Raw genomic sequence first — 26892 nt, forward strand, 5'->3', positions numbered from 1 at the left:
ACATACAAGACCACCGATAATCTCCCTCGATCTGGGGCTCCACGCAAGATCTCACCCCGTGGGGTCAAAATGATCACAAGTACGGTGAGTATTTACATAAGTATTCAGATCCTTTACTTGTAGAAGCACCTCCAGATGTGACACTTGGCATTCAGGCCAAAAAGTTAAATCTTGGTTTGATCAGACAAGAGAATCTTGTTTCTCATGGTCTGAGTCCTTTAGGTGCCTTTTGGCAAACTCCACGTGGGCTGTCATGTGCCTTTTACTGAGGAGTGGCTTCCGTCTGGTTTGATTGGTGGGGTGATGCAGAGACGGTTGTCCTTCTGGAAGGTTCTCCCATCTCCACCATGGGGTCCCTGTTCACCACTCTGACCAAGGCCCTTCTCCCCCGATTGCTCAGTTTGGCCAAGCGGCCAGCTCTAAGAAGAGTCTTGGTGGTTCCAAACTTCTTTCATTTAAGAATAATGGAGGCCACTATGTTCTTGGGGATCTTCAATGCTGCAGACATTTTCTGGTACCCTTCCCCAGATATGTGCCTCGACACAATCCTATCTCGGAGCTCTATGGACAATTCCTTTGACCACATGGCTTGGTTTTTGATCTGACATGCACTGTCAACTGTGGGACCTTATATAGACAGGTGTGTGCCTTTCCAAATCATGTCCAATCAATTGTATTTACCACAGGTGGACTCAAATCAAGTTGTAGAAACATCTCACGGATAATCAATGGAAACAGGATGCACCTGAGCTCAATTTCGTATCTTATAGCAAAGGGTTTGAATACTTATGTAAATATTTCAGTTTTTCTAAAAATGTTGATATGTTAGTAAGATATTTCAGTATTTCTAAAAACCTTTTTTCGCTTTGTCATTATGGGTTATTGTGTGTAGATTGCTGAGGATTTTTTTTTCTTCTCCATTTCAGAATAAGGCTGTAACGTAACAAAATGTGGAAAAAGTCAAGACACAGTATGTATTTGTAATATTTGTGGTTTCTCCATTACCCAGAATAATTCACAGCTTTATGTTATTAGTAAATGAGTAAATGCACAGGAGTTGTGAATTGATTGAGATATTTTCTTGAAAAAATATTATCTTATTTGGGAGTATTTCTCAAATAAGTGCTAATTCATTATTTATCTAATTAAGATATGCAAATGTATTGCCTGAGAGCAACACTGTGAAGTTTGACTTAAACAACACACTGTAAATCATCTCACCATATCAGAGATGAGGTCCCTCCTCTTCTTGACCAGGCCACAGTGCATGGCCCTCCTCTCCTGGTTCAGAGCCTCATCCAGGCCCTGCCTCACCAGCACCAGCTCCTTCTGAGCCTTGTCTAGCAGCAGCTCCAACTGCTCTTCAGACACATCGCTCCCCCTGTTGGAATACAGGCAAGGTTGCATTTTTAGGAATGTAGGCTACATCTACGTTATACAAGTTTCCCGCACGCTTAGTAGTCTACAATGGCTTAAGGACAAGTAGGTAGAAGACAACATGTGCTATAAAACCTGACATACAGTATAACACATGTAGAGAGTCATAGCACAAACCTCCTATGCTGGCTGAAGCAGTTCTCTATCTGGCTGGAGGTCCTGGAGAAGGTCTCGGAGATGAGGCCCTTCAGGCTGTGGAGGCTGTGCACCAGGAACCTCCTCTGGGCGTGGCGCTCTCCCAGCATGCAACGTTGGTTAGCCAGGACCACATCCAGCACCTCCTCCAGTTGATTCTAGAGAGATGAGATGTGATGAGATCAAATAAAATGAGATGAGATAAGATGAACTGAGAAGACATGCGATGAGACATGATATGTGGTTGTCTCACCTAGCTATCTCAACATGAATGCACTAACTGTAAGTCTCTCTGGATAAGAGCATCTGCTAAATGACTAAAATGTGAATGTCAATTAGATAAGATGAGAAGAGATGGTAAGAGATGAGAAGAAATGAGATGAGATAGATGAGACAAGATATGTGAAGAGATTAGTTGAGAGCACAGTATTTCCCCTTGACTTTCCCATTTAGTCCAAAACAACTTTCAGTGATACATACAGCGAAACATTGCTGAAAACTATTGCTGAAGTAGCTCCTACCTGAACATTTACATTGGCTGTTTCAAAGTGTTTCCTCCCATCTGTTCCTACTGAACGGGACCATCTTCACTAGCTCACCTGATAGGAAAAGTAGTCATGCAGGAGACTCCTGGCCTGGGTCTTCTCCAGCTCGCACATCCTGGTGGCTTCCTCCAGCTCCTCTGAGAAGATCTTGTGCAGCTCCACTCTTCTCCACTCCACTATCTGCCTTTGGACCTTGGCTGAGGCCTCCTCGTGTCTCACCAGCAGGGTGCGCTGGAGGTGACTCTGGTTCAGCTTGTGGAGCTTCTCCAGGAGGACACTGCATTGGTGGAGCTCCTGGAGAATCAACCAAAATCAACCAGACCTGTGTTAAATATAAGTGTGAAATACTTGAAGTGCACTTGATTTAGTCTATCCAGTGCCATGGGAGAGCTACTGGGTATGCAGGCTTTTGCTGCAGCCCACCACTAATACACCTGCTTCAAATAATCACCTAACCATAGTCTTGACCGTAATTAGCTAAATCAGGTATTTAAGCACAGGGCTGGAGTTGCTTCTCCATCTGTGCCCATAGGAGCCATTTCTGGCATGTTTAACTAATTATTTATGCACAAGTCACATTGCTCTCTACCTCCGCCAATGGTTTTTGATTGATAATAGCCACTACAGTACCTGTTCGTCAGAGTGCTGAAACAGCACCTCTGCCCGGGCCTTCTCCTGGGCCTCTCTGCGATGCTCCGCCTCCATCTGCTCCCGGGTCTCCAGGTTGCACTGGGCCGCCAGGGTTGCCATGCGTGCCAAGTGCTCCTCCTTCAGCTTGCCCTCCATGCCCATCAACTGGCCATGGAGCACGCTCAGTAGCCGCTGCTCGGCCTGCTGGGACATGTGGTTCTGGGAGCGCAGCGCGGCCAGCAGGGCTGCGATCACATCTTTGTACATCTGGACCCGACTGCTCTCCAGGCTGGAAGTGGCTCGCAGCAGGCTGGACATCTCCAGGCTGTGAGGATGTCAGACATACAGTACCAGTCAAAAGTTTGGACACACCTACTCATTCAAGGTTTATTTTTTTATATATATATTTTTTTCAACTATTTTCTACATTATAGAAAAGTAGTGAAGACAAAAAAAGTGTTAAACAAATCAAAATATATTTTATATTTTAGAATATTCAAAGCAGCCATCCTTTGACTTGATGACAGCTCTGCACAATTTTGTCATTCTCTTAACCAGCTTCATGAAGAATGCTTTTCCAACAGTCTTGAAGGAGTTCCCACATATGCGAAGCACTTGTTGGCTGCTTTTCCTTCAGTCTGCGGTCCAACTCACCCCAAACCATCTCAATTGGGTTGAGGTTGGGTGATTGTGGGGTCCACGTCATCTGATGCAGCCCTCCATCACTCTCCTACTTGGTCAAATATAACTTACACAGCCTGGAGGTGTGTTTTAGGTCATTGTCCTGATGATCATCCGTTCACCTACCCGGCGTCTCACAAAGACATAGCGGTTGGAACCAACAATATCAAATTTGGACTCATCAGACCAAAGGACAGATTTCTACCGGTCTAATGTTCATTGCTCGTGTTTCTTGGCCAAGCAAGTCTCTTCTTCTTACTGATGTCCTTTAGTAGTGGTTTCTTTGCAGCAATTCGACCATGAAGGCCTGATTCATGCAGTCTTCTCTGAACAGTTGATACTTGAACTCTGTGAGGTATTTATTTGGGCTGCAATTTCTGAGGCTGGTAACTTATCCTCTGCAGCAGAGGTAACTCTGGTAGAAAATAGTCAAAATAAAGAAAAACCCTTGAATGAGTAGGTGTGTCCAAACTTTTGACTGGTACTGTATATTATAAAGCTTTGTCTGACTTTATACTTTATCGTTCATCAACATGTAGTTTCCGGCAGTCAAATGACCAAACAGCCCTCTAGTGGCCTCATGTGTGGAACATTATGAAAAGAAATCTTCATATTTTCAGAATTAACAAACATATATTTTTTGTTGTTGTTGAAAATTCGGTGTTTCTATGTCAAACTGTTTTGTTAAAATTCAGTACTATGTGATGTATGTAAAGCGTAATATTGGGATGCAAACTCAAAATTGAGTACATTTCTACTCTATATCTGACATGGTACAGGTGTCTTCTTTTTTTTAAGACTATAACAATATGTTAGGTGTATACTTTTGTTTCAAAGTTGATTTGTACAAAGAAACACTCTGTGTAACCCATATTTAGCCCACTGCAGTACAAGTTTAATGCAGACAGGTATAATGTCAGTGTTAACCCAATATTCATTTAGCAGTGGCGGGCCACCATTATTAAAACGTGAGCACTACTAAAAAATAATCCTTTCAGGGATGGTAAGTCATTTTCAGTATAAACCTAAATGACTAAAACCAGATATAAAGTATGTATAAAAGATAACAGAGTTCTATATTTTTAAATGAGTTTTTCCTAGCCTCCGTGCTTCTACGCCTGCGCTGTTTGGGGTTTTAGGCTGGGTTTCTGTACAGCACTTTGAGATATCAGCTGATGTATGAAGGGCTATATAAATAAATTTGATCTGTGTGCTCGGCGTTGTAATCAACGTCAGTTGGCAAACACTCTCCTTCGATGGCCACTGACACACTGGATATGTCTGGTCTTCATGGATGAATCCTGGTTTCAACTGTTTAGTGCAGATGGCAGAGAGCATGTATGGCGTTGCGTGGGCAAGTGGTTTGCTGATGTGGAGTTATGGTATGGGCAGACATACACTACGGTGCCTCCCGAGTGGCACAGTGGTCTAAGACACGGCATTGCTAGCTGTGCCACTAGAGATTCTGGGTTTGAGTCCAGGCTCTGTCGCAACCGGAAGACCCATGGGGCAGTGCACAATTGGTCAAGGGTCTTCCGGGTTAGGGGAGGGTTTGGCTGTCAGGGATGTCTTTATCCCATCTCGCTCTAGCGACTCCTGTGGTGGGCCGGTCGCAGTGCACGCTGACACGGTCACCTGTGAACATTTGAACATCTGGGCCATGTTCTGTTATAATCTCCACCCGGCACAGCCAGAAGAGGACCGGCCACCCCTCATAGCCTGGTTCCTCTCTAGGTTTCTTCCTAGGTTCTGGTCTTTCTAGGGAGTTTTTCCTAGCCACCATGCTTCTACACCTGCATTGCTTGCTGTTTGAGGGTTTAGGCTGGGTTTCAGTCCAGCACTTTGTGACATCAGCTGATGTAAGAAGGGCTTTATAAATACATTTGATTGAAATTTGATTGATTTAGTTCAATTGACTGATTTCATTATATGAACTGTAACTCGGTAGCATCTTTGAAGCACAGTTCCTACTCCTAGAGCACAAGACATCATAAACCATAACGACAAGTAATAAAGCCTTATATCCTTTGGCATTTCCATACTCACTTCTCCAGAGCTTGATACATGTTCTGAGGGTCTTCCAGCACCATGATGTCCACCATCTTGTCCTCGAACGCTGCCTCTTCTTTGGCCGTCTCACTCATGTTGCATACCGCATACTCAGGGTCTGAAGCGCCTCGCTTTTTCTTTAGAAATGACAGACATACAAAGAGAAACAGTAACCATCCCTTTACTGTGGATTGCTTTCAAATAGAATCAAAACAATCAGAGTCAACGAACAAATGGGAGAAATATCTTTCAAACAATAGTTCAAAAATAAAATACAATAGAGAGTCAACTTGTTGACGTTGTCTTGGTGTCATTGTTTTAATTTTTGCCACGGCTGGGTGGCTAACAAGCACACAGACCTGTTTGTGCTGTCTTGCCAACTTCATTGCTGTCATTGTCACACAGCAATGGAGTTGGCAGGACATCACAACCAGATCTGGAACTCAGGTAAGCTAATAGAGGTGAGGTTACAGTAACAACGTCTTACCCTTCGCTCTAAGGAGTTTTTCCTCGCTCGGGCACATATTAGGTTCATGGCCAGAAATCCCAGGGAAAGCAGCAACAAGGACAGAAAGAATCCACCAATAAACCCAGCAAAATGGACATAGTGATTGGGGTAAATCTGAAAGTGTATAGAGAGAGTAGGTCATATTCATCAATATTTGATAAAGAGAAAGAAATTACTATCAGGGGCACGGACAATGCTGTAATCTGATTACTATGATGAAATGTACGTAAGTAAGGTTGTATGTAAGGTTTAGCATAGTAAACGCAGCATTACGTTGAGCACGACTATCAACCGACATCACATTGATAAACGAAGAAGTAAGAAACGAAGGCTTCAAGGTTACCTTGTTCGTGGAGTTAAGCCTCAGTGTCAAATTAGCCACCATTGGACCAAACATATTGACGTCATTCTGTAGAGAATGACAGTATAAATTACCCTGGAATAGCACCTATGTACAGCAATGTAAAGTGTTGCTGCTTTGGCAATATAATCAGAGCAAGAGAAAAAGGGACAACATGTCTATTAATGTTCTATAATATGTCATGAGGTGATTGCAGTACCAGTGAAGCATTGGAGAAGGTAAGGAAGGCAGGCAGGTCCAGAATTTCACTCTTGTGACCCTTGATGAGGGCAGTGTACGTCACAACGTACTGAGATCCTGCTGCAGAAACACAACCAAAACAACAACGATATTAACTACGGTTGGAAATATGGAGTAAAAAGCTAATACAATCATTTTAACAATCTTCGTAACTCCAATTGGATAGGTTCAGGTGGCACAGCCTTCTGTAGCATGGAGCCTGGGTCATGTTCAGTGAGGTACACTGTAGCAAAACAAACTGAAAATCAGTGCTTCTTATTACACAAGCTCAGGTAGTATCTCCCCGTTTCAAATGTAGGCTATTTTCTCATTTTGTGCATACTGAACACAACCCTGGTGATCTGACTGATTGACAGACTGATGAAACCGATTTCTCATGACTCTTGTGTACCTGGCAGTGAGTCGATGGTGAAGGTCTGGAAGCCTTTCTCCACCACCATCCCCCCACTCTGCAGGGCTGCTATCCCAGAGACGGAGTCCCTGATGGCCAGCTGGGAAAGGTTGCTGTCCCCTGGAGGCCCAGTGTTGTTGATGAGCAGGAAGAACGTCAGATGGGGGAACTCGGTACCTGCCTCCACCTGTGTCCCAAAGGATCGTAGAGAACACATGGTATATGAGGGCACTTTGTACATACAATTCTATATTTCCCGAGCCTAGCCGAACAGTAACGAGCAAAGCAAGACCGTCCTCTACAGAGTCTACATTACTTACCTGGGCACATTTCTGAAATTTGAGTCCAAATGCTGATGGCTGTGCAGCACTTTGAATCTGAAAGAAAGTACAAAGTAAACACAACAAGTTTTTCTGTTTCACAAAAGCATGGATGGGAAACTTGTCCCTTTATGTTCCATTATGGCTTTTGACCACAACTCCTGGACTATGTCTCTGTTTGTGTACTTACCTGAGGCAGAGTGTGACCAGTGATGTATCTGGTGAGACTGCTCCTGCGGCTCCGGGCCTTATGCTGCATGATGTTGGCCAGGTGGCTTAAGGAGGTGTAGAGGGACTGGCCCCCGGGGCCGGCTGGGGCCACAGAACGAAGAGGACCCTCTTCAGCACAGAAAGCCATGGGCCCACATGGCCCTGTTTGTCCTGTGAAGTAACATTATTTAACATACAATAGTGTACAGTAACAGTACACATAGTTCAGTATGTAGTTATGTCCTGGAGCTGTTCTTGTCTATTAATGTTCTATATTATGTCGTGTTTTATGTTTTGTGTGGACCCCAGGAGGAGTAGCTGCTGCTTTTGCAACAGCTAATAAAATACAAAAAATACCAAATGACACAGTGGGTTTGAGAAGATTTAACAGTTAACTGGTGGAATTACTGTCATAGGCTACTTTCAGTTGAGAAGACCAAGTCTCTTTTGACATTATACCCTTATCGTTACCCTAGGGATGATAATAAATGTTGCAGAACACATAAAATAACAAACCATCCATCATCTTCGAGCTCAGCTCTGCTGATTTTCCACCAGGGTCATGCTGAAATGGTCTAAGAGAGTCCTGTTGAATGTGAAACATAGGGAAAAGCAAAACCTGTTCCAACAACTGCATAGCAGACAGACAGATATAGATGTACAGCCCTTGAAATAGGACAGGCACAGAAATAAGGGAATTGGACTCACTCTAGGTCGACCATTTCCAAATGAGTTATGTCGAGTTCCCCATGATCGTACAGAGATATAACAGAACGCGGGATGTACATGGTTGCTGTCCCCCATGATAGCGGAATGGCATGGATTCTCATGATGGTTTACATTATTGAACCCATACGAATGAAATGGGCGGTGCTGTAGACGTCTCCAAAATACAGGCCTATACTCTTGTTGAAAACAGAAGAAAATAGTGCATACAGTGACTACTTCCACGAGGAAATGTACCTGAAGCATTCGTTTGTTCTAAAACTTTCACTACTTTCCCGAAATCCGTTACATTTTGCATCCTCTTGTTACTCTATTAGACAAAGGAAACATTGTCATTGTTCTCTGATAACACGAAATTGTGTTACAATATGTCTTAAAAACATGTCATGCAAAAGAAACAAACAAGAATAACGGGCGAAACAGATTTTTGTCGACTGTGAAAATATAGGTCATGGAAATGGGTCATCCAAACTTCCTCGAAGATTTTCCCAAAACTATGAAGAAAATGACAAGCTCCACCCCTAAATGCCTTGCGTTACATCCAATCTGTTCAATGATTGGTTGAATAGTCCGTCTGTGAAACATCGAATCTGACCGCTACAAAAAAGTGTTTTGTTAGTTACGGTGTCATACCTCAAGTTATTACTTTTCCACCACGCGTTTTATTTTTTAAGTCATTTTCACGGTTGTTTTCGGTAGCTTAAGAGTTTACGGTCTTTGTCCATGACCAGTTTGAGTTGTTGTCCCGATTCTTTCTTTCAGGCGTAGAAGAAATGCGCATTTTCCGTCTATTTTCTTCCTTTGCACCCGGGAATTATCCAAAATGAACGACCACGGAACGATTAGGCATCCCGATTGCTCAAATGACGTCTTGGTTCACTTTGCAGAATCTCTGCACATATTTACAGGATTATTGACCGTGGCCACTGTATGTGGGTTTTTTTCAGGAATCATAGCTGCAGCGGTTCTGTATGTCTTTTGCCTGAAGCCTATGCTTCTAACTCGACAAGTAAGTTTGTAAAGGTGTTTATTATAGGCTTGTATTAGTTAGTGTTATAACTTGTTGTTTGGATAGGCAAATAGTTTAGCCTCCTGCATGACCTCATTGGCAATAATAACAGCAATAATCAATAACTCTGCAGTCATCAGCTCACTATTTGGCAAGCGTCAGGATACCATTAACACGATTTATAACTGTTTAATAACTGAGGTGTATAGTCCTTTTGAATAAACCCAATTCAAAATGATACTGTCTTCCATTCCTTTCCACCAGGGCTATGATGCCAGAAGACTGTTTGAGGGAGACGACCGGGATAGGGAGAACAACCACAGTGACTGTGTCAGCAACAGCAAGAAGGGTGTCCAAAGTGCCACTACCAATGAAAAAGTAAATATATTGTATTTTAGTTATAGATATAGAATATTTGAGCACCATAAAAGTGCCTTAGTGTGATAGATATATTGCAAGGTAGGTACACTCTTCAGCTGTTCCCAAGTATAACCCCTTTTGGTTCCAGTTCAAACTATTTTGGGTTCCATGTAGAACCCTCTGGGAAAACGGTTCTACCTGGAACCAAAAAGGGTTATCCTATGGGGGACAGCCAAAGAACTCTTTTCGGTTCTAGATAGCAGCTTTTTTTCTAAGAGTGTACAGTATGTGTAAAGAAAAGCTGATTTGGCTTTCATTAACATTCACCTGACTTCATTAACATTCACCTGACTTCATTAACATTTTCCCTAACAATTCACTTTGTTTATTCCTTTACCAGGAAAAGAAGCAGCCACCCGTGAACAGTGATGTGGCTGCTTTTGCATCACGGGCAAAGGTGGTGTACCCCATCAACCAGAAATACAGAGTAAGATCATCTATCTGTTTATATTACAGCCTTCATACCACATGTAACCAAATCTATCCAAATTGGAACACAAAATGCAATGTAACTTTGCCTTTATTCTGATAGTTCAGCACAAAAACATATTTGGTCTGTACCCTTTAATAAAAGCAGTCTATGGCTGAACTACCCCTTTAAAGATCTAATCTGCATTAGGCGTAACAGTGCCACTGGCACCAAAGACTTTGTTATTGTGTTTGTTTTGTTGATGAAACGGAGGTGAGGAGCATCCAGGAGTGTGGTAAAAAAAAATGTCCACTACATATTCTGCTGAAACATCTGGCAAACTTTGACTTTGAGGTGAACTGGCCCTTTAACGTCACATCACAACGTCAGCCCTTAGCGGATGGAGCCTCCAACCCCTCACTGCACGAGCACTCCAAGCTGCCTGTCCTCCCCAATGGAGAGTCCTCGTCGGGCTGTAGCGGGGATTCACTGAGCCAGGACCAGGACAACGACGACAGCAGCCAGTTCATCTCCTCCTCACTGGTCCCCAAGAGTCTGCAGAACGAGAGCTTCACCAGGGTGGCCCTCTACCCCCACACGCTCTCTCAAACAGGGTGAGATGATGAGGAACAGATATTTCAGTTCGTTAAAGTGCTTGCTTCACCATGGAACACTACTATTATTTGTCTGTGTATGAGGATGTCATATTGCTGAGTCTCCCTTTGCTGTTTTGTACTGTAGATGCAAGCTGTGTTTCTAATGTAATTCTGTTACCACTGTAGTTTTGAGGGCAGGATCAGCCTGTATTGTCTGGCTCTGCAGGACGTGCAGATACACTGTTCACAGGTCCTGGAAGAGAAATGTGTGGTGGGTGACCGCTTTCTTTCACCACACAGTAGCAAACAATTGGGTAGCACATTCCGTGAGCCAATTAATGCATTATGAATGCACTTATATGGCCTATTATCTCCTCATACTGCAATATCAAGACTTTATATGCTGTATGTTTGCTTTTAAGAACATTTCCATTGATAATATGACAACGGTACTAGTTTGCTTAAATGTTGTGTAACATATTGGTGGGTCCAAATCTCAAGAATATATCTCCCTTACCTCTCCCATTTCCTTGTTGTAGCTCTTCCTCCAAATTCTCAGAATTATACTCAGCGGTCGTTTTCCCAAGGATAAAAAGGATTCCGCTTTTTTCACCAGTGTTCTTCTCCTGCAAGAAAAGGTACAATCTTAACCCAAATCCTAGCATGAGGTGTGCATGCGTATCATGATTTCCCACAAACCTGCTTTTAAATTCTCAAGTAAGGATTCTGATCTTTATTGATTTTCTCATCTCTTTGTAGGAACTGGGTTTATTAAAGAAAGAACTGTCAGCCAGCCTGTTTTCCTGTGAGAGAAACAAAGATCTAATTTCAGATCCTTGTACCCTGGAGGAGATTGAAAGAACTCAGAAAGATCTACTGGAGCACGCGCTTCAAATGGTACGCGCTTCAAATGGTACGCGCTTCAAATGGTACGCGTTTCAAATGGTACGCGCTTCAAATGGTAACCAAGTCGACTAGATCAAAAAGCACGACCAAACATTTGAACCACATAGTGTGTAATTCACATTATACAAATTGAACCGCCAACATTGAACCATATTGTCTGCTCTAGCAAAGTAACATGATTTCCCCGACAATGCAATTGCCAGTTTGATGGAAAAAAATCTTCGATGTTTATGGGGAAAAATTTTCTTTAAAAACTTGGATGTTTGTGGACAAACTTGAAGTATCTCCACAGACCAAGGGCTTTAGCAAACAGGTGGAGGCCTTCTGCCAAAGCCTCCTGGGCAGGTCCAGTGTTCTCCCCAGAGATGAGGCCCAGGATGTCATCCACACCCTTATCCAATGTCTCCTATTGGTCGAAAACCAGCTAACTGAGACTCAGGCGGCAGACATGAAGGTGAGATATAAGAACAAGAAACATTTAAGGATACAGGACAAAGAAGTTATTTTTTACATACAAATAAGGCTTTTTCAGAACTTCTCCATTTGCACCCAAACCTTTGTACCTTTAATGAGGTTCCATGCATGGCCGCTGTTCTACATGGATGCATTACACGTGAAGATTCGATAGGTGTAAGAAGTATGACAATAATTCCTTCCTATATTTTTTTATTTTTTTCTACTTACAACATAGAAAAGACATAAAAATGTAACACATAAAGAAATTACAGGAAGGAATTATTGTCTTTCTTCTTACACCTATCTAATCTTCATGGCCGATAGGGTCTATTTATTGATGAGGGCCTGCATCCATCTCTCTCTTTCCCCTGGTTCTCTCCCAGAGGACCCAGGAGAAGCTTCTGTGGTGGGAGGAGCTGAGGGGTGTGCTGCAGGCCAAGCCAGCCCTGCTCCAGCAGGAGGTGTCCTTCAGACAGGACCTGGTGGCCCGAGGCCTGGAGCAGCTGACCAGTGACGGCCACCTGACATTCGCCACCATGGAGAAGACCCTGGTCGAGCTGCAGACTGCCCTGACCGAGGGGCTGCAGCACTGCAGCGAAGGTGAGTCATGTTGCAGACAAACGTGCATGCATGCACGAGCATGGACTTACACAGACGCATGCACACACACATGCACATACACACACACACACACACACACCACCTACATTCTTAGATTCATCTATAAGTAGTGTTCCCCTATATTCATAAATCGTTGCCGCCACTAAATAAAAAAAAGTGAATTGCTTTTTGGGGTGGTGAAACTTTTTCAGTATACACTTCATTCTTACGGCTATGGGTTTCGCTAGCGGCACCCCTCGACAACATTCCGCTGAAAAGGCAGCGAAATTCAAAAATATTTTTTTGAAATATGTAACTTTCACACATTAACAAGTGCAATACACCAAATGAAAGATACACTTCTTGTTAATCTACCCATAGTGTCCAATTTCAAAAAGGCTTTACAGCCAAGTCAGAGCCAAGTTGCAAAAACACACAGCCATATTTCCAGCCAAAGAGAGGAGTCACAAAAAGCAGAAATAAAGATAAAATTAATCACTAAACTGTGATGATCTTCAACAGATGACACTTGTAGGACATCATGTTACACAATACATGTATGTTTTGTTCGATAAAGTGCATATTTATATAAAAAAATCTCGGTTTACATTGGCGCGTTACGTTCAGTAATGTTTTGCTTCCCAAACATCCAGTGATTTTGCAGAGAGCCACATCAATTTCCAGAAATACTCATAATAAACATTGATAAAAAGATACAAGTGTTATTCACAGAATTAAAGATAAACTTCTCCTTAATGCAACCGCTGTGTCAGATTTTTTAAAAACTTTACGGAAATAGCACACCATGCAATAATCTGAGAGACCAAACCAGCCAAAGAAATATCCGCCATGTTGTGGAGTCAACATTAGTCAGAAATAGCATTATAAATATTCACTTACCTTTGATGATCTTCATCAGAATGCACTCCCGGGAATCCCAGTTCCACAATAAATGTTTTATTTGTTCGATAAATTATTAACTTTATGTCCAAATTCCTCCTTGTTGTTAGCGCGTTCAGCCCAGTAATCCATCTTCATGAGGCGTGAGTACTAGGTCCAGACGAAAAGTCAAACATTTCTGTTACAGTCCATAGAAACATGTCAAACGATGTATAGAATCAATCTTTATGTTTTTAACATAAATATTCAATAATGTTTCAACCGGAGAATTCCTTTGTCTGTAGAAAAGCAATGGAACGCGAGCTACCTCTCACGTGAACGAGCGTCACGAGCTTGTGGCACTCTGCCAGACCACTGACTCAAAGAGCCCTTATGAGCCCCTCCTTTACAGTAGAAGCATCAAGCAAGTTTCTAAAGACTGTTGACATCTAGTGGAAGCCTGAGGAAGTGCAATTTGACCCACCTCAGATTTCCCACTTCCTGGTTGGATTTTTCTCAGGTTTTCACCTGCCATATGAGTTCTGTTATACACACATACATCATTAAAACAGGTTTAGAAACTACAGAGTATTTTCTATCCAAATATACTAATAATATGCATATACTAGCAACTGGGACTGAGTAGCAGGCAGTTTACTCTGGGCACGCTTTTCATCCAAACGTGAAAGTGCTGCCCCCTATCCCAAACAGGTTAAATTACTAAAACCAGATATAAAGTACGTAGGAAAGATAACGGAGTTATATATTTTTTAAATAAGATCATCTTTGAGAACTAACAACCACCAAAATAAAAACTAGACAGTCAGAGAGAATCTAAAATTCCAAATATGTCATGGAATGGGGCCCCCATTGATTTTGTTATAATGTTTGAGTCACCCAAATAGCATAAGAACACGACATAAGCCATTGTAAAAATCAAATAAAATCAACGTTTATTTGTCACGTGCACCGAATACTACAGGTGTAGAGCTAACAGTGAAATGCTTACTTACAGGTTCTAACCAACAGTGCAAAAAAGGTATTAGGTGAACAATAGGTAAGTAAAGAAATAAAAACAACAGTAAAAAAGACAGTGATAAAACAGTAGCGAGGCTATATACAGCAGCGAGGCTATAACAGTAGCAAGGCTATATACAGGCACCGGTTAGTCGGGCTGATTGAGGTAGTATGTACATGTAGATGTGGTTAAAGTGACTATGCATATATGATAAATAGAGATTAGCAGCAGCGTAAAAGAGGGGTTGGCGGGTGGTGGGTGGCGGGACACAATGCCGATAGCCCGGTTAGCCAATGTGCAGGGGCACTGGTTGGTCTGACCAATTGAGCTAGTATGTACATGAATGTATAGTTAAAGTGACTATGCACATATGATAAACAGAGTAGCAGCAGCATAAAATAGGGGTTGGGGGGGCACACAATGCAAATATTCCAGGTAGCCATTTGATTACCTGTTCAGGAGTGGCTTGGAGGTAAAAACTGTTGAGAAGCCTTCTTGTCCTACACTTAGCACTCCGGTACCACTTGCCATGCGGTAGTAGAGAGAACAGTCTGTGGCTGGGGTCTTTGACAATTTTTAGGGCCTTCCTCTGACACCACCTGGTGTAGAGGTCCTGGATGGCAGGCAGCTGCTGATGTACTGGGCCGTACGCACTACCCTCTGTAGTGCCTTGCGGTCAGAGGCTGAGCAGGCAGTGATGCAACCAGTCAGGATGCTCTCGATGTTGCAGCTGTAGAACCTTTTGAGGATCTGAGGACCCATGCCAAATCTTTTTAGTTTCCTGAGGGGGAATAGGCTTTGACTGTCTTGGTGTGTTGGACCATTCCAGTTTGTTGGTGATGTGAACACTAAGGAACTTGAAGCTCTCAACCTGCTCCACAGCAGCCCTGTTGATAAAATGGGGCGTGCTCAGTCCTCCTTTCCTGTAGTCCACAATCATCTCCTTAGTCTAGGCTGTCTCGTCGTTGTCGGTGATCAGGCCTACCACTGTTGTGTCTTCTGCAAACTTAATGATGGTGTTGGAGTCGTGCCTGGCCATGCAGTCGTGGGTGAACAGGGAGTACAGGAGGGGACTGAGCAAACACCCCTGAGGGGCTCCAGTCTTGAGGATCAGCGTGGCAGATGTGTTGCTACCTACCCTCAGCACATTTTCTCTCAGCCCCATGGCATAATGTGTAGAATTGCAGGAAGTTTGCTTTAAAATAGCAAAATGTTGTCTCTGCGGCAAATACTAGAGCCTCTAACATTTTGTGTCAGAGACCACGTCATTGGCCTGACACACATTATTGCTGCCGCGTGCAAATAGCCAACTGCCGAAACGAAGACTCTGGTTTGTGTTCAAAAGTGACCTCACTGAATTCAGTATCAGGTCAAATCATAGACATTAGGAGTTCGTTCTTAAATTGCCCCCGGTGTCTCAGAGTGCGCTCTTTGACATTCTTAAATGAAGATCATTCAAGAGAAGGGTTGATCAATGCGTTTTGACCTTACCACAACAGTCAAGCTAACTGGCTAATGTTGTTTTCTAGCTACTTTCAAGCTACTTTCAGACACAAATGAGAGAACACCTCACTCTGACCATTTTACTAGCAGAGATGGTTATACTGTTTTCATGTTATCTACTGGGTACTGTACTGGCAACAATTACATTTAATTTTTTACCCAATGTTTACTGACACAGGCCACTGGTGCTAGGTCTTTCATAAATTCATGAATTATTCCCCGCTCTGGCACTCTCAAATCAGAGTGCTCTGATACCGGAGTAGATTGCCAGGGTGAATTTACGAACCTAGATTAACATTCTATTTTATGTGAAATGAGTACCCCGAGGGCACAATTTGGCACATGACGTCATAATGACGTCTTTGTAACCAGTTGTGCCCACTGGGAAGTTGTGTAATTATCTAGTACCCTGCTGAACTTCCTCCCTGAGGAATATGGTGGTAATGTTTCAGTATTATGTGGCCTAGTTCCTCATCTTAAATTAACTGGCTTCTTAAAATGTTCAGTGCCCTTTCTCCATTACCAAAAAGAGTAAATCAAGCAAATGAATATTGATTATTCATTGAGTGCACTGTTATAACTAATGCGAACCACACTGTGGTGACAATAAATTAAATTGTATAGTTATACCATTTTGATTAGAGGTCGACCAACTATGATTTTTCAACGCCGATACCGATTATCGGAGGACCAAAAAAGAAAAGCCGATACCGATTAATCGGATTATTAAAAATAAAAAAAGTGTATTTGTAATAATGACAATTACAACAATACTAAATGAACACTTATTTTAACTTAATATAATACATCAATAAAATCAATTTAGCCTCAAATAAATAATCAAACATGTTCAATTTGGTTTAAATAATGCAAAAACAAAAGTGTTGGAGAAGAAAATAAAAGTGCAATATGTGCAATGTCAGAAAGCTAACGTTTAAGTTCCTTGCTCAGAACATGAGAACATATGAAAGCTGGTGGTTCCTTTTAACATGAGTCTTAAATATTCCCAGGTATGAAGTTTTAGGTTGTAGTTATTATAGGAATTATAGGACTATTTCCCTATATACCATTTGTATTTCATTAACCTTTGACTATTGGATGTTCTTATAGGCACTTTAGTATTGCCAGTGTAACAGTATAGCTTCTGTCCCTCTCCTCACTCCTCTCTGGGCTCGAACCAGGAACACAACGACAACAGCAACCCTCAAAGCAGCGTTACCCATGCAGAGCAAGGGAAACAACCACTCCAAGGCTCAGAGCGAGTGACGTTTGAAACGCTACTAGCTCGCGCTAACTAGTCAGCCATTTCACATCGGTTACACCAGCCTCAGTCAGATTATACGCAAAGCAGGACACGCTAGATAATATCTAGTAATATCATCAACCACGTGTAGTTAACTAGTGATTATGATTGATTGACAGTTTTTTATAAGCTAAGTTTAATGCTAGCTAGCAACTTACCTTGGCTTACTGCATTCGTGTAACAGGCAGTCAGTCTCCCTGTGGAGTGCAATGGTCGTTATTGCGTTGGACTAGTTAACTGTAAGGTTGCAAGATTGGATCCCCCGAGCTGACAAGGTGAAAATCTGTCGTTCTGCCCCTGAACGAGGCAGTTAACCCACCGTTCCTAGGCCGTCATTAAAATAAGAATGTGTTCTTAACTGACTTGCCGAGTTAAATAAAGATTAAATAAAGGTGTAAAAAAAAAATAGTCAAAATCGGTGTCCAAAAATACCGATTTCCAATTGTTATGAAAACTTGAAATCAGCCCTAATTAATCGGCCATTCCGATTAATCGGTCGACCTTTAATTTTGATATAAGTACATTTTGTAGTAATGTAGTTTAATACTCAACTCTAAATGCGGAATGACACACAGAAGAATTAAGTGAATTGTGTTAAAAGAAAACTGGTCAAATTCTGTGCCAAATCAGCAACTTAGTGTAGTAACATTGTAATTTACATATAATGATGTCAATAAATCAAAACTACATGTAATTACATTTTTTATACAGAATGCAGGATAAAGACCAATGAGATTGTGTATGAAAAGTGCAAGAAGATCGACTCCAAGAAAAATAAACTCCTGAGGACTCACGCAAAGGAGAGAAGCCGTGTACTGGATTCTGCACAGACGCACAGCGACCTACAGGAATTTGTGAAGGTAAGTATCTCTCTTTTAGTAGGCTCATTCGTTCCCTGTCGTGTGTCCAGTGCCATAACAATAGTAGTAGTAGCGGTACTGCTAAACTACTTCTCTATTCACTCACTTCACTATAAAATCGAATTTGGATAAGTACAAACTCTGTGTATTATGGTTTTCCAGTCCCATTACATTACATTGTTAATTGCTCCTTATAACTGTATGCTCCGGTTTAGCAGTTCAATTCTCTTCTCCAGGTGTATCAGGAGCTGCTTCTGAAGCAGAGGAAGCAGAGCAGTGACTTGGAGCTGCAGCAGGATGGGAGAGTGGCAGAGGCAGTGTGTGATCTTTGGAGGGTAGGTTGTAATTATGGCATTTCACCAAAATCTGTGCAGTGCTAATTCAACTTATTTTCTAATAGAAAATAACCCATGCTTTTGTGTCTCCAGAGGCATCATGCCACCTGGTCCAAGAAGCTGGGAGAGCTGGCCAAAGACATCTTCCTATCTGCTCTCCCTGCTCAGCCCCAGTTGTCCACAAACCAAGGCCAGAGGCTATGGCTGGATCTAGATGGTGACCTGGTTGCACTGCTGCAGCAGGCAGAGTCCAATACCAAACGGCAACTGGAGGGTGTACAGGCTCAATTGGAGCGAGATGGACAGGTACTGTATTAGAGGTTGACCGATTATGATTTTTCAACACCGATACCGATTATTGGAGGACCCCAACACCCCGGTACCGATTAATCGGCCGATTTTTATTTATTTATTTGTACTAATGACAATTACAACAATACTGAATGAACACTTATTTTAACTTAATATAATACATCAATAAAATCAATTTAGCCTCAAATAAATAATGAAACATGTTCAATTTGGTTTAAATAATTCAAAAACAAAGTGTTGGAGAAGAAAGTAAAAGTGCAATATGTGCCATATAAGAAAGCTAACATTTAAGTTCCTTGCTCAGAACATGAGAACATATGGAAGCTGGTGGTTCCTTTTAACATGAGTCTCCAATATTCAAAGGTAAGAAGTTTTAGTTTGTAGTTATTATAGGAATTATAGGACTATTTCTCTCTATACCATTTTGTATTTCATATACCTTTGACTATTGGATGAGCTTATAGGCACTTTAGTATTGCCATTGTAACAGTATAGCTTCCGTCCCTCTCCTCGCCCCTACCTGGGCTCGAACCAGGAACACATCGACAATAGCCACCCTCAAAGCAGCGTTACCCATGCAGAGCAAGGGGAATAACTACTCCAAGTCTCAGATCGAGTGACGTTTGAAACACTATTAGCACACACCCCGCTAACTAGCTAGCCATTTCACATCGGTTACACCAGCCTAATCTCGGGTGTTGATGGGCTTGAAGTCATAAACAGCGCAATGCTTGAAGCACAGCAAAGAGCTGCTGGCAAAACGCACGAAAGTGCTGTTTGAATGAATGCTTACGAGCCTGCTGGTGCCTACCATCGCTCAGTCAGACTGCTCTATCAAATCATATACTTAATTATAACATAAAAACACACAGAAATACGAGCCTTAGGTCATTAATATGGTCGAATCCGAAAATTATCATCTCGAAAACAAGACATTTATTCTTTCAGTGAAATACGGAACCGTTCCGTATTTTATCTAACGGGTGGCATCCATAAGTCTAAATATTCCTGTTACATTGCACAACCTTCAATGTTATGTCATAATTACGTAAGATTCTGGCAAATTAGGTGGCCCAAACTGTTGCATATACCCTAACTGCATGCAATGAACCCAAGCCAAGTGACACAATTTCACCTGGTTAATATTGCCTGCTAACCTGGATTTCTTTTAGCTAAATATGCAAGTTTAAAAATATATACTTCTGTGTATTGATTTTAAGAAAGGCATTGATGTTTATGGTTAGGTACACATTGGAGCAAGGACAGTCCTTTTTTGCGAATACGCACCGCATCGATTGTATGCAACGCAGGACACGCTAGATAAACTAGGAATATCATCAACCATGTGTAGTTAACTAGTGATTATGATTGATTGATTGTTTTTTATAAGATAAATGTAATGCTAGCTAGCAACTTACTTTGGCTTACTGCATTCACGTAACAGGCAGGCTCCTCGTGGAGTGCAATGAGGCAGGTGGTTAGAGTGTTGGACAACCGATTACAACCGATTGTTTTTGCTTTCCGTTTTGAAATGTTTTGCTAATGACTACACCCATTTTTAATACTGTGTTTCTGTATGTTTGTCCTGCTCTAGGTATGGTGTGTGGAAGCGGCCCTGGTGCTGGCCTGCCTCAGACACCTAGGTGAACAGCAGCTGAAGATCCTTAGAGGCATGGTGGTCAGACAGAGCTACATGCTTAACAGGTGAAGCAGGGGGACCTCTGGCAGATGGAAATACATTTAAAAAATACAGTATTTCATATATGATCTGAAATCTATTTGATTTTAAATCGGAAACATTTTATACACTCAAGCACATCTGACAAGCAAAAGCATGGTTTAAAGTGGCACAGTGCTTATCATGCCTGATACTGTAAAAATAGGATGTGCAGGCTTTTGTTCCAGCCCAGAACTAACACATTTGACTCAACCAACAACCAATCCCTATTCTATCCCAGCCATGTGGGGATGTTGATTGAGAAGAAACAGCACCTCCTGCTGGTGGCGGTGCAGAGGCACTTTGTGGCCAGACACTTCTGTCTGAGGGTCTTGAAGGAGATGAGGTTGTCCAAGCTCAAGGTGCTGTCTCAGAGTGACTTCAGGGCCCTGCTGGCTCTAGAGGACCACACCCAGACCACAGTCAGACCAACGCTCCCCAAAGCCCAGCAGCAGGTTCAGTCACACATTCACTAACATTACATTACATGTTATTATACAATCTACAAAGTGAGAAAATGAGGCTTGTTTTGACATTTGTTACGGCCCAGTAGAAACATGCCTGATTCAACTGATCAACAAATCACCAAACCCTTGATTAGTTGAATCAAGTGTTTGTACAGAGCTAGAACCAAAAAAGTACACACTTGTGATTCCCCCTAGAAATGAAGAGAAACTACTTTAAAAGGAATACAGTATATAGAAACCCCTACCTGTCCTTCTTGCTCCATCTATGGCTCTTTTTTAGACTATCAATATGTCACCTTGTCACTGTGGTCTGTCAATCACCTCCCTCTGTGTCTTGGACTGCCCACAGGAATCCAGTGCCAGTGTTGCCGAGAGGCACCTGGGCCCGGAGACACTGCTGATTGGCCACAGCTTCCAGCAGGAGTTCCTGTCAGAGCTAGAGACGGGAGCGGAGCTCCTGCAGGCCAACGCCCAGCAGCTGGTGGGCCACGCCCTCAGCCAGAGCCTCTGGCAGCAGATGGACCAGGCCCCTCCCACTAGGCCCCAGCCTGACCACGGCAGGAAGGTAATGAAGCGACTGGCCTCATTCATAAACAACCTCTAGGCCTTTCCCCCTAAGACAGACATGGGAAAACTAGGGCTAATGTGATAATTTTAGATTATGACAAAAACCAAGTATAAATTATAGTGGATCTATGCCAGTGGAGGCGGCTGAGGGGAGGACGGCTCATAGTAAAGTCTGGAACGGAGTCCATGGAATGGTGTCAACCCCATGAAAACCACGTTTGATACCATTCCATTGACTCTATTCCAGCCACTATTATGAGCCATCCTCCCCTCACCAGCATCCACTGACCTAGGCCTATGTATGATTTTTAAATAGCCCCCCCCCCTCCTTTTTTATCTATTTTCTATCTATTCTAATTGGTATTTATTTGGGTATGGTAGAGCCAGTTGACGGAGGTAGCGTCAGAGAGTGTGTACGTGACCCGGGATTCCCTCAGTGCTCTGGTCACCAGCTACTACTCTCAGATCCAGGACATCACCAAGGGCCTTCAGCAGCAACACCCTAACAAGGCCAGAGGTGAGATGAACAGGTGGTGATTGTGGTCCGTTGGTGCTAATTCTATAGTAAAACTACAGATACTATGAATGTGTGAGGTACCTTACAATCTGTTCACTGAAAAACTACACTAGAAAGTATTTCGGTTCTACTGGCAGAATCGTGGGCTGTTTATGTGCAATGTTGCAATTGATTGGTGTATTGTTTTTTTGCACAAACCTTCAATTGATTGAATTGGGGGCCAAAGTTAGTAATATAACTATCACTGTGGTGTTGTGTCTGTCCCCTCCCCAGAGGAGTGTGAACGACGAGAGAGCAGCTCTCAGATGAACAAGGACATGCTAAAGGAGCTGGCCAACTGGGGGAGGAAGCCCATGTCCACTGAGTTTCATCAGAGGTACTGTTTACTTTCTCTACTAACTAGTTGACGGTTATTTATACTATACATTTGATTCCCTGTCGTTCTCTCCTATGACTTGGCATGGCAACTACTGAACACGGCATAAAGTTGTCTAAAGCAAATTATGTATGTACAAACCTGGGTTCAAATTGAGCGTTTGATTGAGCCTGCCTGGAGTGTCAGATGGATGGGTTTTGTACTTTTCTGACTATTTCATTGGTTCTTTTGTGCCAGGCAGGCTCAATCAAGTGCAGCTGAAGTATGAAAGAAAACAAATACTATATGACCCCATGTCTAATATTGTAACGGTATTATACAGAGAAGAGCTCACTCTTTTTCATTGTACACTACCCACCATGCTAATAGGGTTGAACTGCAGAAGAAGAGGATGTTGGAACAGTATGACTTGGAGCAGGAGGTCGCATGTGAAACTCTGAGGAGAAGGAAGTTAGCCCAGGAACAAACCATGGAGCGAATCAAAGGACAGTTACAGGTAACAGCCACCTTGTAAATGCTAATTCACAATGGTTCATCAGGGCAGGGTAGCCTAGTGGTTAGTAACCGGAAGGTTGCAAGTTCAAATCCCTGAGCTGACAAGGTACAAACCTGTCGTTCTGCCCCTGAACAGGCAGTTAACCAACTGTTCATAAGCTGCCGTTGAAAATAAGAATTTATTCTTAGCTGGCTTGCCTAGTAAAATAAAATTATCATGATGATGTGAAAGCAGAAAATAGTTTAGTTTTAACTTCCATGAATCCGTGGGAGAGTTGGCAAACATTTCTTCAGTCTTATGTGTAAATATCACTACATAGTTTGTTCAGCTAATATAAGTAAATTCATGGATAATGCCTGTTGTTCATGATTTATATATTAAAGATTGTTTTAATAAATATTTTATTAAATAAAAAATACATTTGTATTAATTTTGTATATTGTATTTCTGTGTTTGTTCCATCAGGAGGCAGAAGAGGCCTTCATAGCTAAACTATCTGCCTTAGCTCGGATCCCATTACCCGACAAAGAGCTCAACACTGAGGATGACATCATAGGTAAGGATTTTCAAGGGATGTATCTGAAATGGCACACTAGCAGTATTAGTAGTAATAGTACTAGTGACTAGAGGTCGACCGATTATTATTTTTCAACGCCGATACTGATACCGATTATTGGGGGATCCACAAAAAACCCGCTACCGATTAATCGGCCAATTCTTTTTTATTTATTTGTAATAATGACAATTACAACAATACTGAATGAACACTTATTTTAACTTAATATAATATATCAATAAAATCAATTTAGCCTCAAATAAATCATGAAACATGTTCAATTTGGTTTAAATAATGCAAAAACAAAGTGTTGGAGAAGAAAGTAAAAGTGCAATATGTGCCATGTCAGAAAGCTAACGTTTAAGTTCGTTGCTCAGAACACGAGAACATATGAAAGCTGGTGGTTCCTCTTAACATGAGTCTTCAATATTCCCAGGTAAGAAGTTTTAGGTTGTAGTTATTATAGGACTATTTATCTCTATACCATTTGTATTTCATTAACCTTTGACTATTGGATGTTCTTATAGGCACTTTAGTATTGCCAGTGTAACAGTATAGCTTCCGTCACTCTCCTCGCTCCTACCTGGGCTCGAACCAGGAACACAATGACAACAGCCACCCTCGAAGCAGCGTTACCCATCGCTCCACAAATGCCACAGCCCTTGCAGAGCAAGGGGAACAACCACTCCAAGTCTCAGAGCGAGTGACGTTTGAAATGCTATTAATGCGCACCCCGCTAACTAGCTAGCCATTTCACATCGGTTACATGAGCCTAATCTCGGGAGTTGATAGGCTCGAAGTCATAAACAGCTGCTGGCAAAAGCATGAAAGTGCTGTTTGAATGAATGCTTACGAGCCTGCTGGTGCCTACCATCGCTCAGTCGACTGCTGTATCAAATCATAGACTTAGTTATGACATGATAACATGTTGAATCCGGAAACTATCGTCGAATCCGGAAACTATCATCTCGAAAACAAGACGTTTATTCTTTCAGTGAAATTTTCAGTGAAATACGGAACCGTTCCGTATTTTATCTAACGGGTGGCATCCATAAGTCTAAATATTCCTGTTACATTGCACAAACTTCAATGTTATGTCATAATTACGTAAAATTCTGGCAAATTAGGCAGCCCAAACTGTTGCATATACACTAACTCTGCGTGCAATGAACGCAAGAGAAGTGACACAATTTCACCTGGTTAATATTGCCTGCTAACCTGGATTTCTTTTAGCTAAATATGCAATTTTTAAAAAATATATACTTCTGTGTATTGATTTTAAGAAAGGCATTGATGTTTATGGTTAGGTACACATTGAAGCAACGATACACACCGCATCGATTATATGCAACGCAGGACATGCTAGATAAACTAGTAATATCATCAACCATGTGTAGTTAACTAGTGATTATGATTGATTGATTGTTTTTTATAAGATAAGTTTAATGCTAGCTAGCAACTTACTTTGGCTTACTGCATTCGCATAACAGGCAGTCTCCTCGTGGAGTGCAATGAGAGGCAGGTGGTTAGAGCGTTGGACAAGTTAACTGTAAGGTTGCAAGATTGAATCCCCCGTGCTGACAAGGTAAAAATCTGTCGTTCTGCCTCTGAACGAGGCAGTTAACCCACCATTCCTAGGCAGTCATTGAAAATAAGAATGTGTTCTTAACTGACTTGCCGAGTTAAATAAAGATTAAATAAAGGTGTAAAAAAATAATTGGTGTCCAAAAATACAGATTTACGATTGTTATGAAAACTGGAAATCGGCCCTAATTAATCGGCCATTCCGATTAATCGGTCGACCTCTACTAGTGAACAGGGCGTTGAAATGACACCCTTTTCCCAGTATAATGCATTCTTTTAGACCAGAGCCAAAGTCGTGCAGTAGTACCATTTCGGACGCATACTTGGTATACAGCCCATTATATTTGCTACTGAAAATAGAAGCTATCACACAGTTTTCTTGTTTATTTTATGATTATGAATGTCCTACCATAGTTTTCAAATAAGAGTGTTTGTGAACATGAATTGCATCATCAATGTCACATTTTTACAGGGGAGGAGGAGAGTCCAACATTGAATCCAACATTGTGGAAGAGGCGAGAGAGGCGGGAGCATGAAACTCTGCTCACCAATCCAACACTTTTATTTTCATGACAGGGAGTGTGCAACTTTAGGATTAGGGTAGACAATTGGAACACAACTATGTTTATTACGCCTGACGGGGGGGGGGGGGGGGTTGTACTGGGCATTTTGGGCTGTTTTCACATGTAATTTAACCCTTTTTAATCCTCTTTATGTCCACTGAAAGCAGGCTAGTGATTGCTTTGCAACGCTTGCAGTTAGCCACCGATTACTTCCAAACCCCTCATTGTGGAATTGAGATTTCCAACTTGTTGTGTAAAGTCCATGTCAAATGGCCAATGATCACAGATTCGTTTTATCTATAATTTATCTTCATATGACAAAGATTGAAAAGGATTTGCCAGTTGATTGCAGCATGTCTAAGGCACGTTCACACAGATGTGCAGGGTTCCCTGGGCACCTTTCTTTGGTGTTTTTCAGAGTCAGTAGAAAGGGCTCTTTAGTGTCCTAAGTTTTCATAACTGTGACCTTAATTGCCTACTGTCTGTAAGCTGTTAGTGTCTTATCGAACGTTCCACAGGAAAATGTTAATGAATTGTTTATGGTTCATTGAACAAGCATGGGAAACAGTGTTTAAACCCTTTACAATGAATATCTGTGAAGTTATTTGGATTTTTACGAACTATCTTTGAAAGACAGGGTCCTGATAAAGGGACGTTTCTTTTTTTGCTGAGTTTATATATTTTCTCATGCAACGTATTTCAATTACTTCACTACATCACATTAATCACGCAATGATACATAGTTTGTTGGATACCCTAGGCTTTATGGAAAAAGGTTTATTCAATACATTCAGCAACTCCTCTCATACTGGGAAGAAAAAAATGAAACACATTTTCGGGCAGTTTAATTTCAAATGTACCCAGACGGAGAAAATCCAATAAGCCTTTTATAGTTACATCGTTTGGGTAAGTTAACCAAAAGTGGACACACTACTGTCAGTTTCTAGAGCACAATTTCCCAGACATTGTAGACAGTTTGTAACGGCTTTCTTCCTGGGAAGGAGAGGACCAAAGCTCAGCGTGAGAAGTGTCCATGGTTATTTAATGACAGCGACTCAACGCATGAACACACTAAAAAACTACAAATGTGGCAAAACCGAAACAGTCCTATCTGGTGCAGAGAACACAAAGACAGGAAACAATCACCCACCAACCCCAACACAAAACAAGCTACCCAAATATGGTTCCCAATCAGAGACAATGACTAACA

General features: G+C 41.9%; 2 protein-coding genes across 4 annotated transcripts in view; one reads left to right on the top strand and one right to left on the bottom strand.

Annotated features, from left to right (window-relative positions):
• Window positions 1-9048, bottom strand: part of LOC124002673 (limbin-like) — a 26221-nt gene extending 17173 nt beyond the window's left edge. For all 3 annotated transcript variants that reach the window (XM_046310292.1, XM_046310293.1, XM_046310290.1), the window contains exons 1-13: window positions 8216-9048; window positions 8024-8093; window positions 7488-7678; window positions 7298-7354; window positions 6978-7164; window positions 6546-6646; window positions 6329-6394; window positions 5965-6099; window positions 5475-5614; window positions 2748-3072; window positions 2172-2411; window positions 1555-1730; window positions 1222-1381 (exon numbers count right to left, since the gene is read on the bottom strand). In XM_046310292.1, the coding sequence (XP_046166248.1) occupies window positions 1222-1381; window positions 1555-1730; window positions 2172-2411; window positions 2748-3072; window positions 5475-5614; window positions 5965-6099; window positions 6329-6394; window positions 6546-6646; window positions 6978-7164; window positions 7298-7354; window positions 7488-7678; window positions 8024-8093; window positions 8216-8479 (2112 nt within the window). In that variant the 5' untranslated portion in view covers window positions 8480-9048. The remainder of the gene's footprint in view (window positions 1-1221; window positions 1382-1554; window positions 1731-2171; window positions 2412-2747; window positions 3073-5474; window positions 5615-5964; window positions 6100-6328; window positions 6395-6545; window positions 6647-6977; window positions 7165-7297; window positions 7355-7487; window positions 7679-8023; window positions 8094-8215) is intronic.
• On the top strand, window positions 8815-26892 carry LOC124002674 (ellis-van Creveld syndrome protein). Its single transcript, XM_046310294.1, has 20 exons — window positions 8815-9242; window positions 9507-9620; window positions 10003-10089; window positions 10462-10685; window positions 10854-10938; window positions 11207-11305; window positions 11427-11564; window positions 11866-12027; window positions 12413-12629; window positions 18044-18192; window positions 18429-18527; window positions 18621-18833; window positions 20434-20543; window positions 20798-21011; window positions 21373-21588; window positions 21972-22107; window positions 22381-22483; window positions 22853-22979; window positions 23445-23535; window positions 25592-26892. The coding sequence occupies exons 1-20, from the start codon at window positions 9057-9059 to the stop codon at window positions 25690-25692; spliced, it is 2871 nt and encodes a 956-aa protein (XP_046166250.1). The 5' UTR covers window positions 8815-9056; the 3' UTR covers window positions 25693-26892.

The sequence above is a fragment of the Oncorhynchus gorbuscha genome, linkage group LG18 (genome assembly GCF_021184085.1).
Source record: "Oncorhynchus gorbuscha isolate QuinsamMale2020 ecotype Even-year linkage group LG18, OgorEven_v1.0, whole genome shotgun sequence".
Classification (NCBI taxonomy): Eukaryota; Metazoa; Chordata; class Actinopteri; order Salmoniformes; family Salmonidae; genus Oncorhynchus; species Oncorhynchus gorbuscha.

Excerpts from the sequence above, each read along its gene's own strand:
- LOC124002674 (XM_046310294.1), top strand. The coding sequence starts at position 9,057 with ATGAACGACCACGGAACGATTAGGCATCCCGATTGCTCAAATGACGTC. Across the intron at positions 10,090-10,461 it reads CCATCAACCAGAAATACAGA|CCCTTAGCGGATGGAGCCTC; the intron begins GTAAGATCATCT and ends TCACAACGTCAG. Across the intron at positions 20,544-20,797 it reads CAGAGCTACATGCTTAACAG|CCATGTGGGGATGTTGATTG; the intron begins GTGAAGCAGGGG and ends ATTCTATCCCAG.